The sequence below is a fragment of the Cimex lectularius genome, unplaced genomic scaffold (genome assembly GCF_000648675.2).
Source record: "Cimex lectularius strain Harlan isolate CLEC.00 unplaced genomic scaffold, Clec_2.1 scaffold33, whole genome shotgun sequence".
NCBI classification, from domain to species: Eukaryota; Metazoa; Arthropoda; class Insecta; order Hemiptera; family Cimicidae; genus Cimex; species Cimex lectularius.
In genome coordinates this window covers 420,738-433,491 of record NW_019392683.1, presented here as the reverse complement: position 1 = coordinate 433,491, position 12,754 = coordinate 420,738, and the positions used below count along the sequence as shown (strand labels likewise).

General features: G+C 33.1%; 1 protein-coding gene across 1 annotated transcript; it reads right to left on the bottom strand.

Moving 5' to 3' along the window:
* Positions 1-224: 224 nt before the first annotated feature.
* On the bottom strand, positions 225-11,938 carry LOC106662571. Its single transcript, XM_014386763.2, has 8 exons — positions 11,117-11,938; positions 10,956-11,052; positions 8,730-8,834; positions 8,501-8,662; positions 1,892-1,996; positions 625-729; positions 402-557; positions 225-343 (listed from the first exon to the last, which is right to left on the bottom strand). Exons 1-8 carry the CDS (start codon positions 11,761-11,763, stop codon positions 293-295), a joined length of 1,428 nt encoding a protein of 475 aa, XP_014242249.1. The 5' UTR covers positions 11,764-11,938; the 3' UTR covers positions 225-292.
* Positions 11,939-12,754: the final 816 nt, after the last annotated feature.

Below are 12,754 nucleotides of genomic sequence, written 5' to 3'. Positions count from 1 at the left end.
TACCTTATTATGCTTGGGATCGTTTACTATCTTTATGTTTAGTTAAACCAGTTGAGACTGTAACAAGTAAATTGCATTTTCATGCTCAGAGGAATGTAAAAAAGTCAAGTTCCGTTTACATTGAGCCCTGCAATTAAATCCAATTACCTCGTCGAAGATTTACCAAAATAAAGATTGGTATAAAAACATAAAATTAATGCAGAACAGTATTTATTAAAAGTGCTTTTACAGTGCTGATAAAAATCCTGTGATTAATATTGTGTATGTTGTTCCTTCTTTTAGTCTGATTATGTTAATTCATAGTTATTAGAAAGTTTATGAATGAATAGATTCCCTTGGTAATCTGTAAAAAATAATCGTGTTATTGATAAATTTGGACAATTTTCTTTTTAAATACGTACAGATAGAAAGTTCACCAGATCCATGTTCATCAGTCCTCCGAGAGAAACGTGCATAGGTTTTCTGGTCATTACTTGCATTATGCTTATCATCTTTTTCTGTCCTTTGGTGTAGTTGAACCAGTTGAGATTATAAATTGTAAATTGTATTTTCTCACTCTGCCATATAAAACCTCAAATTCTGTTTAATCTAATAATGTAACAATTAAATAAGTCATGCTATCACCTCGTCAACGACGATTTGTCCGTACAAGTTGTAAGAGATCAAAAAGTAAGCATCGGAGACGAAAGTGGATAACGACAGAAATAATATTAGTTTATCGTCTTGTGTCTAAAAACAAACAACGTGAAAAAATTTGCTAAGTCTGCCTATTTGTAACGATATATAGATTTGTGTGGTGATTAGTGACCGTTAATCGATGATTATTCGGAAATCGTGAGATGCGGTCTGGTGTAACGTAGGTTTCAGAAAAACATTTTCTTCATCATGCCAACGTTTCGATCTTTATTGAGATCATCTTCAGGGCCTGGGATTTACAATATTGTTTACATTTAACAAATACATGTAGGATGTGGAAAAAACTGAATTTTTACAATGCAAAAAATATTTTTTATATTCAATCAAAGTATTTGAATACGCAGAAAACAAACACGTTGAGTGAGTAGAAATACTTTGATTGAATAATTTAAAAAAAAAATAATTTTTGCATTGTATAAATTCACTTTTTTCCACAAACTACATGGTTTTGTTACATTTAAACTATGTTCGTAAATCCCAGGCTCTGAAGATGATCTCAATAAAGATCGAAACGTTGGCACGATAAAGAAAAATTTTTCTGAAACCTACATCACACCAGACCGCATCCCACGATTTCCGAATAATCATAGTTATATAGATATGGGTGGTGATTAGTGACCGTTAATCGATGATTATTCGAAAATCGTGAGATGCAGTCTGGTGTAACGTAGGTTTCAGAAAAACATTTTTTTTATCATGCCAACGTTTCCATCTTTATTGACATCATCTTCAGAGCCTGGGATTTACAAACATTGTTTACATTTAACAAATGTAACGGATATGGAAAAAACTGAATTTTTACAACGCAAAAAATATTTTTTATATTCAATCAAAGTATTTGAATACGCAGAAAACAAACACTTTGAGTGAGTAGAAATACTTTGATTGAATTATTTAAAAAAAATATTTTTTGCATTGTATAAATTCACTTTTTTTCCACATCCTACAAGTTTTTTTTTTTAATCAATGTTCGTTAATCCCAGGCTCTGAAGATGATCTCAGTAAATATCGAAATGTTGGCATGATAAAGAAAATTTTTTCTGAAACTTACATCACACCAGACCGCATCTCACGATTTCCGAATAATCATTGTTATATAGATGATATGATTTCACTTTTTTTTTTCAATTCCGATATAATTTCCTTAAAAATGATATTGAAAATAAATAATATGATGTAGAAAGATATAATTTACCACTATAAGAAAGATATTAGCTGCCACAATTGTTACCGACGTTGTAAAAAGTGCTAGCAAAGGGAGCGATATGTAGTTTTCCAAGGATGATCTGTACCTGCAACTCTTTATTTAATTGCGTTCATTAATACTACATAAATAAAACATATACCTGTGTAATATCAAGTGGTGTTTTATGTTCTGTTTGATACAATGATCGAAAGAATCCTCTATTGTCCAGTTCTCATTGTTTTTTCTGATTTTCTTAAAATGCGTTTCAACCCTTTCATTTAATCTACTTATAGAGAGATTAAGAAATTGTAGTTGTTGTATTAAGGATTCAAATAATTGGACCACCAAGAAAAAACCTCCAACCATCACGAAAAGAAGATGGGCTATGAAAGAAACGATAAATATAAGCATTGCCACTCGGACAAGTACACTGTTCGGGTCTGGGCTCCAAGTCGGCATAACGGCTCCGTTATCTAAAGCATCGTTTTTCTTCACTGCGTTATTTTTCGATAGGAATATCGGAACAATTAAATATTTAATCAGACTGTTGATAACGCCGTAAATCGGGATTAACAATAACAATTTCATACGTTTTCTTCCTCCTTCTTTTATGGTTTCTACATCGTCCGGAATATCTTCCTCATAGTCGAAAAAGTTGTCTAGTTGTAGTCTTACCATTTCTGTCAGCCTGCCTCTTCTCGCTCCGGCGGTGATCATGTACAAGTTCATGGCTATGCACAAAGAGCCCAACCTTATGAACTTCATAGCGAAAATTATGTTGCCCGTGGAATAAACTATTGAAACGGCCATGACGAATAGCAGAAACCATTCTATAATGGTAATGTAGACTACTTGGAAAACGGTCAAGTACAAGTAAAGTCCGTCCACTCTCGGATAGATGCCAGCGAACCACAAAATCTTCTTATAAAATCTGTTGACGTAATTTTGGACTTCTGCGTCTCGATCATTCCATTTATAGTTTTTGAACGGCATTTCGTCGTTGACTAGCAGAGAAATACGACAATGTCGAAATTATTTACTACTTTTCTAAAACTTCTGAAACTAATTTGGATTAACTATTCATATCAACTTCAAAATTCTTAGGCTTCACTGCGCGTGGGTATTTATTTACTATCTCACTAGAACTTCTGAAGCCAATTTGAACCCATTTAGTTATATTATTCCTTTAATAATGATATCAAAAATCACCGGTTTTGGTCTCTGCTGCAAATAACACTGTTATTTACAACAAAAACCTCATAAATTAAATAGCAGTGTGCCCAAAACTTGTAATTAATTCTTGAATTTTGTTTCTTTAATTTTCTATACTGTGGAACTACTTAAAAATACTGGATTAATAATTCATGCATTTTCTGTAAATTAAACCTATAAACATATAAACGACAAATCCAATTAAACTATAAATATAAATTAAATAAACCAAAAATTTTCGGTTTTTTGGGGAAATATTGACATTTTATCTACGAATTTGAACGGTACAATACATTTTTTGATAAGTTAGCTTATCCAATTTTCCACTCGGTAAACATTTTGATATAAAAGTTTTGAAATGTATTTAGTACGAGATTATCAATGAAAAGGAAGCAAGGACGGGAAAAGACGTCTTTATTTTGGATATGATTGGCGTTTTTATTTATTGGGGGCGGGGGCAAAATTTTGCCTCATCCTGGTTTTAATATTAACGATGCGAAAATTGTTATTTTCTATTAATTAAACTTTTATTGCAAACGATTGTACACAACAACAACGAAATGTAATTTAGAACGTGTGAAACTTCAAAGTAGAAAATAATTAAATATACGCTTCAAATAATAAATTAATAAAACCAGATTTTCTAAGAAAAAGTACTAGATTTAAAAATGTAATTCTTAACATTAAAAATGCAATATTCCAGTATAACATACAGAATATCATAAATACAATAAGTCTATAAATAAAATATATAAAAAAATGTTCGGTCGACAGTGTAAAATCAAACTCGATGTTTTATTTCCAAACTTCAGCCACAGGATAAAATTTTTGAGAACAAGAATAAAGTTTCTAATTATTAATTTTTTTAAATATAATAGATAGTTTTCGAAAAGATTAGTACGATTTTAGATAGATAAATAGATATACTTTATTTACAAAATGAAAGAAATTTAGAGTTAAAATTAAAAAACACAGTATTATTATGGCATGGTATTAACACCGTCAGCCAGAGTTCGGAGTGCATTACTATTTCAAGAATATACATAATTATGTAATTATAAGAAAAGGAGAATTTACAATATCAACTTCAGTGGTTACAATTATTTACAGGATTTTCAAATTACAAGATTGAAATGCGATAAACATGAAAAATAATAAAAATGACACTTCAAAGGACCAAAACAAGGATTCCAACTCGCAAAGGGTCCCCCACCGGCAAACAGAATTCGCATTTAGAACCATACAAAGTACAAATTATATGTATTACCTGCGAGAGCAAAAAAGGTAACAAAATAAGACGAACAGAATATTAATTCCCTACATTCCAATATATTCATATCTGTAAAACCAGGCTTTCCGAGCAAAATTAACAAGACCCCGGCAATCGGAGCCGTTCAGAAGGGTAGAACGGGGCTTATACTCCCCAAGCACTGCAGTCTTCCCCCTTATTGTACTTCCTTGTGCAGTGTAATCCGCTCAATCTTTATTCTCAGAATTATTAGTTTTTGGTTGCTACTACTAAAATTTCATTCCCTAGGTTATTGCGAAGATGATATGGGTGGCTGTTTCCTCTTTCTCATTACATAATCTGCCGATGGGATCATCATTGTATATGCCCATGTTGTCTAGATGTTTTCTCAGACGCCAGTGACCGGTTAGTAGTCCAACCACCCCTCTGAGTTTGGCCCTCTCCAATTGCAGCAGTGCTTTTGCCAATCTTGGTTACGGGATTCGAACCCACGATCTTCGGCTAGATCCCCCTTGTGCCATTAACTTTTTTTCATCTCAACTAAAAGCCTTAATTAATTGTCATGTATTAATTGGTCAAGCGGACCACGAAAGTAGTGAATTAATGATTTAAAAAAATAAAGTACACTTCATTAAAGCTCTCCGTCGCCATTTCAATTGTCGTCGAGAATCAAAACCGATTACACGACATTTGAAAAATGGCAAAAAGGAGGGAAAACTCAAAAGGTCGGGTTGAGATAGGAAGTTGGTGTCCGAGTGGATCGAGGTCACGATAGCACAAGTGGTAGAGCAGCGGCGTATCAAGCCGAAGATCGTGGGTTCGAATCCCGCTCGTGCCATTAACGTTTTTCATCTCAACTAAAAGCCTTAATTAATTGTCATGTATTAATTGGTCAAGCGGACCACGAAAGTAGGGAATCACTGAATAATTTTGATTTGATTTTTTACATGCTAATGCTTTAATATCTGCTTGGCTCTCCGATCTTATGAGCATTTTTTGCCAGTTCCTCTTTTAAGATTTTCTAGGGCACATGCATTAATGGCATGTATTTTTGTTTGAAAGACCGAAATGTACTTCTCTAATCAGTCTAAATGCTCTTATTTTGAGCTTGTACAGAAAACACCCGATCCGGTGCCTCCGTTTGTTTTGGACCCATCTGTCTACCATATCATTGTATCTGATGCCGTTCTTCCTCTCCTTTCTAGAGACTTATAACGTTATCAGGAAATCTTCACGTTGTTATCAGGAACGTGGTCAAATAAAATATTTTTAATTTTAAATCTTTGCCTAGTGTTCGGAATTGTATTGGATCTTCTTCAGTGCTTTACAGGGCTTTATGAGTTGTAAAGAATGTTTCCGGGATTATGTAGTCAGTCCCCATTTCTATGAAAGGGTATCTGATTTTTTTTATTATGGTTTATGGCCGAATTGTTTAGTTGCCTTCCGATTTTATTGTTTTTGTAGTTTTTGGAGCCTAAAAGAGTTTGCCTAGATTCTGCTTTTATGACTGTTTCCAGTGGAGGTCGGTTTAGCAGAGTTTCTAGTGCACTTGTATTGGTTGCTCTCACTACCCCTATGATGCTTAGGTTTGCTGATCTTTATATTCTGCCTAGTGTTTGGATAACAACTTTTTGTTGAGCTTAGTTCGACAAGATTAATGATCCAAAGTTTATTTTGGGTCTTATATCGTGTATAGCCAATGGGCCATTTTCGGTTTTAGCGCGTATATGCCCACTATTTTTTTTTTTTTTTTTGAAGAATTTCGAAATTATCTTTTAGGTAGCTTTTCTTTTTCCCCCTTTTAACAATAAAAAATGTTTAAAAAAAATATAGCTAGGCATTTAGTATGCAAATTAGGGTGTTGGGAAAACGCAACACCGGTCAATTGATTTCTTCTTATTAACTTTATCCTGTACATATGTATGAAATTAGGATTATATTCGAAGTATAGGTAAATTAAAATCATCATGAATCAAAATAACCTTATAATTATATATATATATTTTTACAACAGTCTTTTTTGTAACTACACATTTTTTTCAATTGTCAAGTTTTGGTGAAATTCAAGAAAACATTTTTCGTGCAATACGATTCCGCATTTTACACATTGTTTTATGGTTGTAGATTTACATACTCCACATTGGGTTCTTCTTTCGTCCCTAGGAAATGCCCAATTTTGTCGAATCGGGTCCTCGATGAAATCCTGCTCATAACAGTCGATGTCGAATACCATGTTCGTTTAGGTGCATTTCCGAATCTTTCAAGCAGTTCATTCGCGACACTTCTCTTGAACTACAAAAAAAATCTGTCTTTCCTGGAGAAGCTCTGTATAACAACCAGGCATTCCGTAGAGCCACATCCACGGTCCAGAGAAATATGGGCCACCACCATTTTTTAGACCTGATGGATGTACGGGAAGTGGCAACGTTTTGAACCATCCTGTAAGTACCCCCCCCCATGTTTTGGTTGTAAGACTATATTATTTGCTTTGTTGGACCTGGATTTTTTTTTGATGAGCTGCGGAATATCTATGAGCCTGGCGTTGCGGAGTGCCTGTTTGACAATTCGAAATTACTGTTACCACCGAGTTATCGTTCCACCGGCACAGTAGAATTGATGAGTTTTTTTTTATACAAGACTGATATGAATCTCTAGGTTCTATTTTCATAATAGCTATATCTTTTATGGGCACGTAAAATACACAGTGGCTCGTGGGCAATATAACACTTTCTAATAAAAAAGAAAGGAAATAATAATGTATATAAGTAGTACTAGTATATAAGATACTGAGATTAGATAAGATAATATAATAAACTGTGAAAAGATAAGATAAAAATTATATAATAATATAAGAAAAGGGTAGTGAAAAATGGGAAACAGAAAAATAAATAAATCTCAAAGGAAGAGAAAATACAATTTAGTATAAGTGACCGGTGTTGCGCAAACGCAACACTGACATTAGACGCCAAATATCCGTAATTAGACTTTTTTTAAATTTTGCACACAGTTATTTTTAACAGTATAAAGAAAAACCAAAATAACGTTGCATGTAAAAAAAAAGTAATATTGTAATAGAAAAACTTACTTTTCTTGAGACATTTCTCCTTCAAGAACGTTCAATTTGGAATACACAACACAAATGAGGGTTGCCAATAAAACCGAAAAGCAAATGAGTCATATTTCGTTTGAGTACATCCCGCCCTAAGGGTAAAGCTAAAAATAGAACCCGAAATAACATTTAATGGAAAGAAAAAGAAAATTATATTTTAAAAAATTGTACGTTGCGTTTTTGCAACACTGGGCATATACGGGATTTGATTACGGTTCTCCTTGTGGTCATTTGCTATATTTTATGTACGACGTAGTCATAATGACCAGCCCTATTTTGAAACGTTTTGTTATTAGAAAATTTTCTTATCTCTGGAATTTTGGACCTAATTACACCCTACCTAATTACGATATATCAACTCACCTTTAATATCTATATAGGGTATACAACTAGCATATTATAACTATAACTATAGCATAGTATAACTATAAAGCATATTTCAATTACAGGACACCCTCCTTGACGGAATTCGAACATGTCAAAATTACAGCAATTGATAATTTCTCCTGGTTAAAACGCTTAATTCAAAAGCCCATAGTTTTAACATTAATTTTAAATTCTTCCTTAAAAACTTTGATGAATGGTTGTATAAACACTCAACTATTAAATCGTCTGCCTGTTACCTAACTTTTTTAGTGATATGTGGAAACTGGAAAAAAAAATCGAACCATGATGGTCAAAAAGCAATGTAGTAACAACCATAATCCATTATTTCTTGAATGATTCCATTTACTTTAAAAGCAGAATAATATTTACTATCACCTGTCATCTTCAGAAGATAAATTGGATGATTTGTCACAATGTTTTTGTTAGAAATAAAATATTTATTGAAAAAATAGATGAAGGAGATGGATAGAATAACATATTTTGTTTGATTAATTTTGTTTTATTGAGAGAATGTTTTTATCAACTAAATTTTTCCCGCATTCTTGCCCTACGTAATTAATAAACAGCTATTAAAAAGTTCATAAAAGAATACGTTGTCTTCACAATCTGTAAAAATATAAATTATTTATCGTTTTTTCAGACGAATCGGTTCAATACTGACCTGAAGAAAGTTCACGAGTTCCAAGCCCATCAGACCTCCAGCCAGGGCCAACCGCATCGGTTTTCTTTGTGTCATAACTTGCATTATGCTTACCATCTTCTTCTGCGTTGGGTTTAAGTTGAACCAATTCAAATTGTAAACGGCGAATTGTAATCTTTCGCTCTGAAATAAAATTTAACTTGATTTTTTTTATACGTCATTGTATTGCGGTCAGTAGTGTCAATATTGCCTCGTCGATGATGAGTTGACCGTACCGGTTGTAGGCAAATATGAAGTACCCTTCAGTAATAAGCCCAACTACCGACAATATTCTCGTGAGATGGTCCTCTTGATTCTAAAAAACCAAAATATAACTAAAAAATTATTTGGTGGTCGGGAGATACGGTCTGGTGTAGCGTAGGTTTTAAAAAAACATTTTCTTTATCGTGCCAATATTTCGAACTTTATTGAGATCATCTTCAGCGCTCAAAGTGTTTTTTCCATGAAAATGTTTTTGTACGCTCTCTCAGTACGACACACAAGAATGACACATCTACACCGAAAACACACTTTGAGCCATGAAGTTCTCAATAAAGATCGAAACGTTGGCACGATAAAGAAAATGTTTTTCTAAATCCTACGTCACAACAGACCACATCTCACGACCTCCAAATAATCATTCAGTAACGGTCACTAAACACCACACATAAATAATAGAGTAAAATCAAAGGGTTTAGCCGGGAACACACCCGACGCAAATCCAAAGTCCAATTTTCCACGAGGTTGTATTACCCCGTGCACATATGCCCGATGCTATGCTATGCTACCCTACTCTACACTCTGCGATCCCCACTGTCCATTTTCGTCTGGTCGCATCGAGTACAGGCGAAGACAAAAGAACCAGACAATCATATTTTTATTCAAACTACATTGTCGTTATATTAATATAAACCAAATTAACCGAGATAAAAAATTCATGTTTTGATTTTTTTAAATTAATTTTAATATTTTTGTAGAAAATTGATCAAAACATCGGAATACCATTTTTTGAAATAATGAATTTAACTAATAATTTATTAGACGGTTTTCCTCATAAAATTTAACCAACAATTTATTTCATGGTTTTGCTCATACACACTATTTTTGTCGAGTAGCGTCAGAACAGGACACTTACATTTTTTGTTGTTTATTTCAAACTAAGTATGTAATTTTGTGTATTAATTTGTATATTAACTTTGTGTATTAATTACAACAAACTTATTTCAATATAAACCAAATTAACCGAGATCGAAAATTCATTTTTTTAAATGAAATTGGTTTGGTAGAAAATTGATCAAAACATCGGAATACCATTTTTTGATATAATGAATTTAACTAATACCTTATTAGACGGTTTTTCTCATAAAATGTAACTAACAATTTATTTCATGGTTTTGCTCATACACACTATTTTTGTCGAGTAGCGTCAGAACAGGACACTTACATTTGTTGTAGTTTATTTCAAACTACGTACATGTAATTTTGTATATTAACTTTGTATATTAATTACATCGAACTTATTTTAATATAAACCAAATTAACCGAGATCAAAAATTTATTACTTTTTATAAAAATTATTTAATTATGATGTTTTGGCGGAAATTTTTTTCAAAACACCGGAATATCCTTATTTAAAATTAAATTTAACTAACAATTTATTTCATGGTTTTGCTCGTACAATTACACCATTTTCGTCGAGTAGCGTCAGAACAGGAAGCTCTTATTTTTTGTAGTTTATTTCAAACTATGTATATGTAATTTTGTCGTTATATTAACTACAACATTCTTATTTTAATATAACCGAAATTAAACGAGATCAACAATTCATGAGTTTTTATAAAAATTATTTAATTATGGTGGTTAGGCAGAAAATTGATCAAAACACCGGAATATATTTAAAACAATTAAGTTTATTACATGGTTGTGCTCATAAGATTTAACTATCAATTTATTACAAGGTTTTGCTCAAAATTGTGCATTAAGAACAAAAGAGTAGATGCGATTGTGATACTGATTTGTGATACACGCTGTGTGACTGTACGTGACGTGCGCTCGACTTCGCATAGATGTGCACACCCTACGAAAACGTGGCAAAGCGCCCGGTAGCATCGAGTAGCGTCGCATGGCGTTGCATAGGGTAAATGTTAAGAAAAAGAGATCTGGCAGGTAAAGAAACACGAGCACTGGTCAACACATGGCACCTTCTGGCCTAAAATATACCAGTTAGATGCCCGTTAGGCTAGTATAAAATGACTATCGAGTATCAATTATATAAGACTTGAAACATAGAATGTATTGTCAATTTTTAGAAATATAGACAATATTTTGGGTTATAGGGCTATAGAAATTTTTAAATTGAAATAGTGTTTGTGTTATGTTTATAAGTTTTTTTCCTGTGGACCAAGTATTTCATGTTAAAAACTAAACAATTAATTACCGCTAAAAGAAAGGCGTTAGCAGCCAAAATTGCTGTTGCATTGAATAAGAGTGATATCAATGTATTTGAAATAAGCTTCTCCAATGATTCCCTGAACCTGAAATTCAATACTAATTTTATTACTGTTCCTTACAAATAAAAATATTAAATAAATTCTGTACTCGTATAACAACAGATGATGTTGAATATTTTGTTTAAGACAATGGCTGAAAGAATCCTCCCTCGACCAAGTGTTATCTTTCTTTCTCGTTTTGTTAAAATGCGCTTCAGCCCTTTCTTCTAGTCTTCCTAGAGATAGAATAAGAACTTGTAACTGTCCGATGAGTGATTCAAAAAGTTGGACTAATAGAAAGAACCCTCCGGTCGCTTCGAAAAGGAGATGAGCTATGAATGAGACGAAGAACAGTAGAAACATCAAGCGGGCCCAAATGCTGTTCGGGTCCAGACTCCACGTTGGAAATATAGATTTCGTATCGAAAATATCCTCGGGCAGTTTTAAATCTTGAAAGGAAAACAGAGGAAGGACGAAAATGTGAATGCCTGTGTACAAACCGTAAACAGGGACCATCAGCGTGTACTTCATCCGGCTTCTTCTTTCTTTTTTAATAGCCTCTAATCCTTTTGGAACAGTGTCTTCTTCATAATTGTAATATTTGTCAATGAGCAATCTCATCACTTCCGTCACTCTGCCTCGTTCCATCAACATGCCCCACATGCACAAGTTAATGGCGATGCACAAAGACCCCAATCTAACGAACCTCATTGCGAAAACCATGTTGTCCGTGCAATAAAAGATCGAAATTGCCATGCTAGATATCAAAAACCATTCACCAACTGTCAAAAAGATTGCATGGAAAATGGTTAAATAAAAGTAAAACCCGTCCACTCTCGGATAAAGAGCGCCAATCCACAGAACCTTCTTGTATTTTCTATTGATGTAATCTTCGACTTCAACGTCTCGATCACCCCATTTGTACTTTTTGAACGCCATTTCGTAAATTTGCCGATCTTGATGTATATTACGCCTTTATAAGTTTTTCCGAAATTGCTTCTTAGAAAAGGCACATATAAAATCCTTCAAATATTCATTCAAACAGCGCCTTTCAATTACTGGCCTAGCAATTTATGTAAAATTACACTCTTCGACGTAAAATGGGCATTAATAAACAAAATGCTTAAATTCTGCGCATATATTCAATTGTATAAAAATGTACGAATAATCGTTTTGACATTAATTGTAAGTTTTAAATTGATTTACATTTAAATTTAATATATTATCTAAGCTGCGAATTTAAAAACAATAATTGAAAAACCGTGTCTGTATTCTGGTGAAATTTTACAAATCCTAAAAGAAATGATAGATCAGCATGATTTAGATATACTCGAAATAGAGCTAGAAACTAATTAAGGAGAAACGCGAGACTTGTATTTTCAGAATTACAAAATCTTTTAATGGAATCGAAAAACAAACTAAAATTATTTGACGACTTGGATGACAGTTTAATTTGAGTATCGAAGTCTAAAAAGCATCCTTCCTTTTGTATGTTCTACGCAAGTGTGTTGCAGGTGGGCACAAAGACATCCAAGTTTCTGCAATAGAAGTCCAAAAAGTTTAATTAATTTTTTAAGAGAATAAACTTTGTTTCTTAGCAGGTGGTACTATCAACTTGTCAATCGTATATAGAATTTGCAACTAATTATACGTTTCATCGAAAATCTTCGTTGAGATGAAAAAGCTAGTGTCACGAGCGGGATTCGAACCCAAGAACTTCAGCTAAATGAGCCGTTGCTCTACCACT

What these genes read in the sequence shown, in the direction of transcription:
- LOC106662571 (XM_014386763.2), bottom strand. Translation starts at nt 11,763, where the DNA reads ATGGCAATTTCGATCTTTTATTGCACGGACAACATGGTTTTCGCAATG. An exon ending in GTCAACTCATCATCGACGAG is followed by an intron (nt 8,663 to 8,729) that starts GCAATATTGACA and finishes ATTTTATTTCAG; the next exon opens with AGCGAAAGATTACAATTCGC. An exon ending in GACAAATCGTCGTTGACGAG is followed by an intron (nt 558 to 624) that starts GTGATAGCATGA and finishes TTTATATGGCAG; the next exon opens with AGTGAGAAAATACAATTTAC.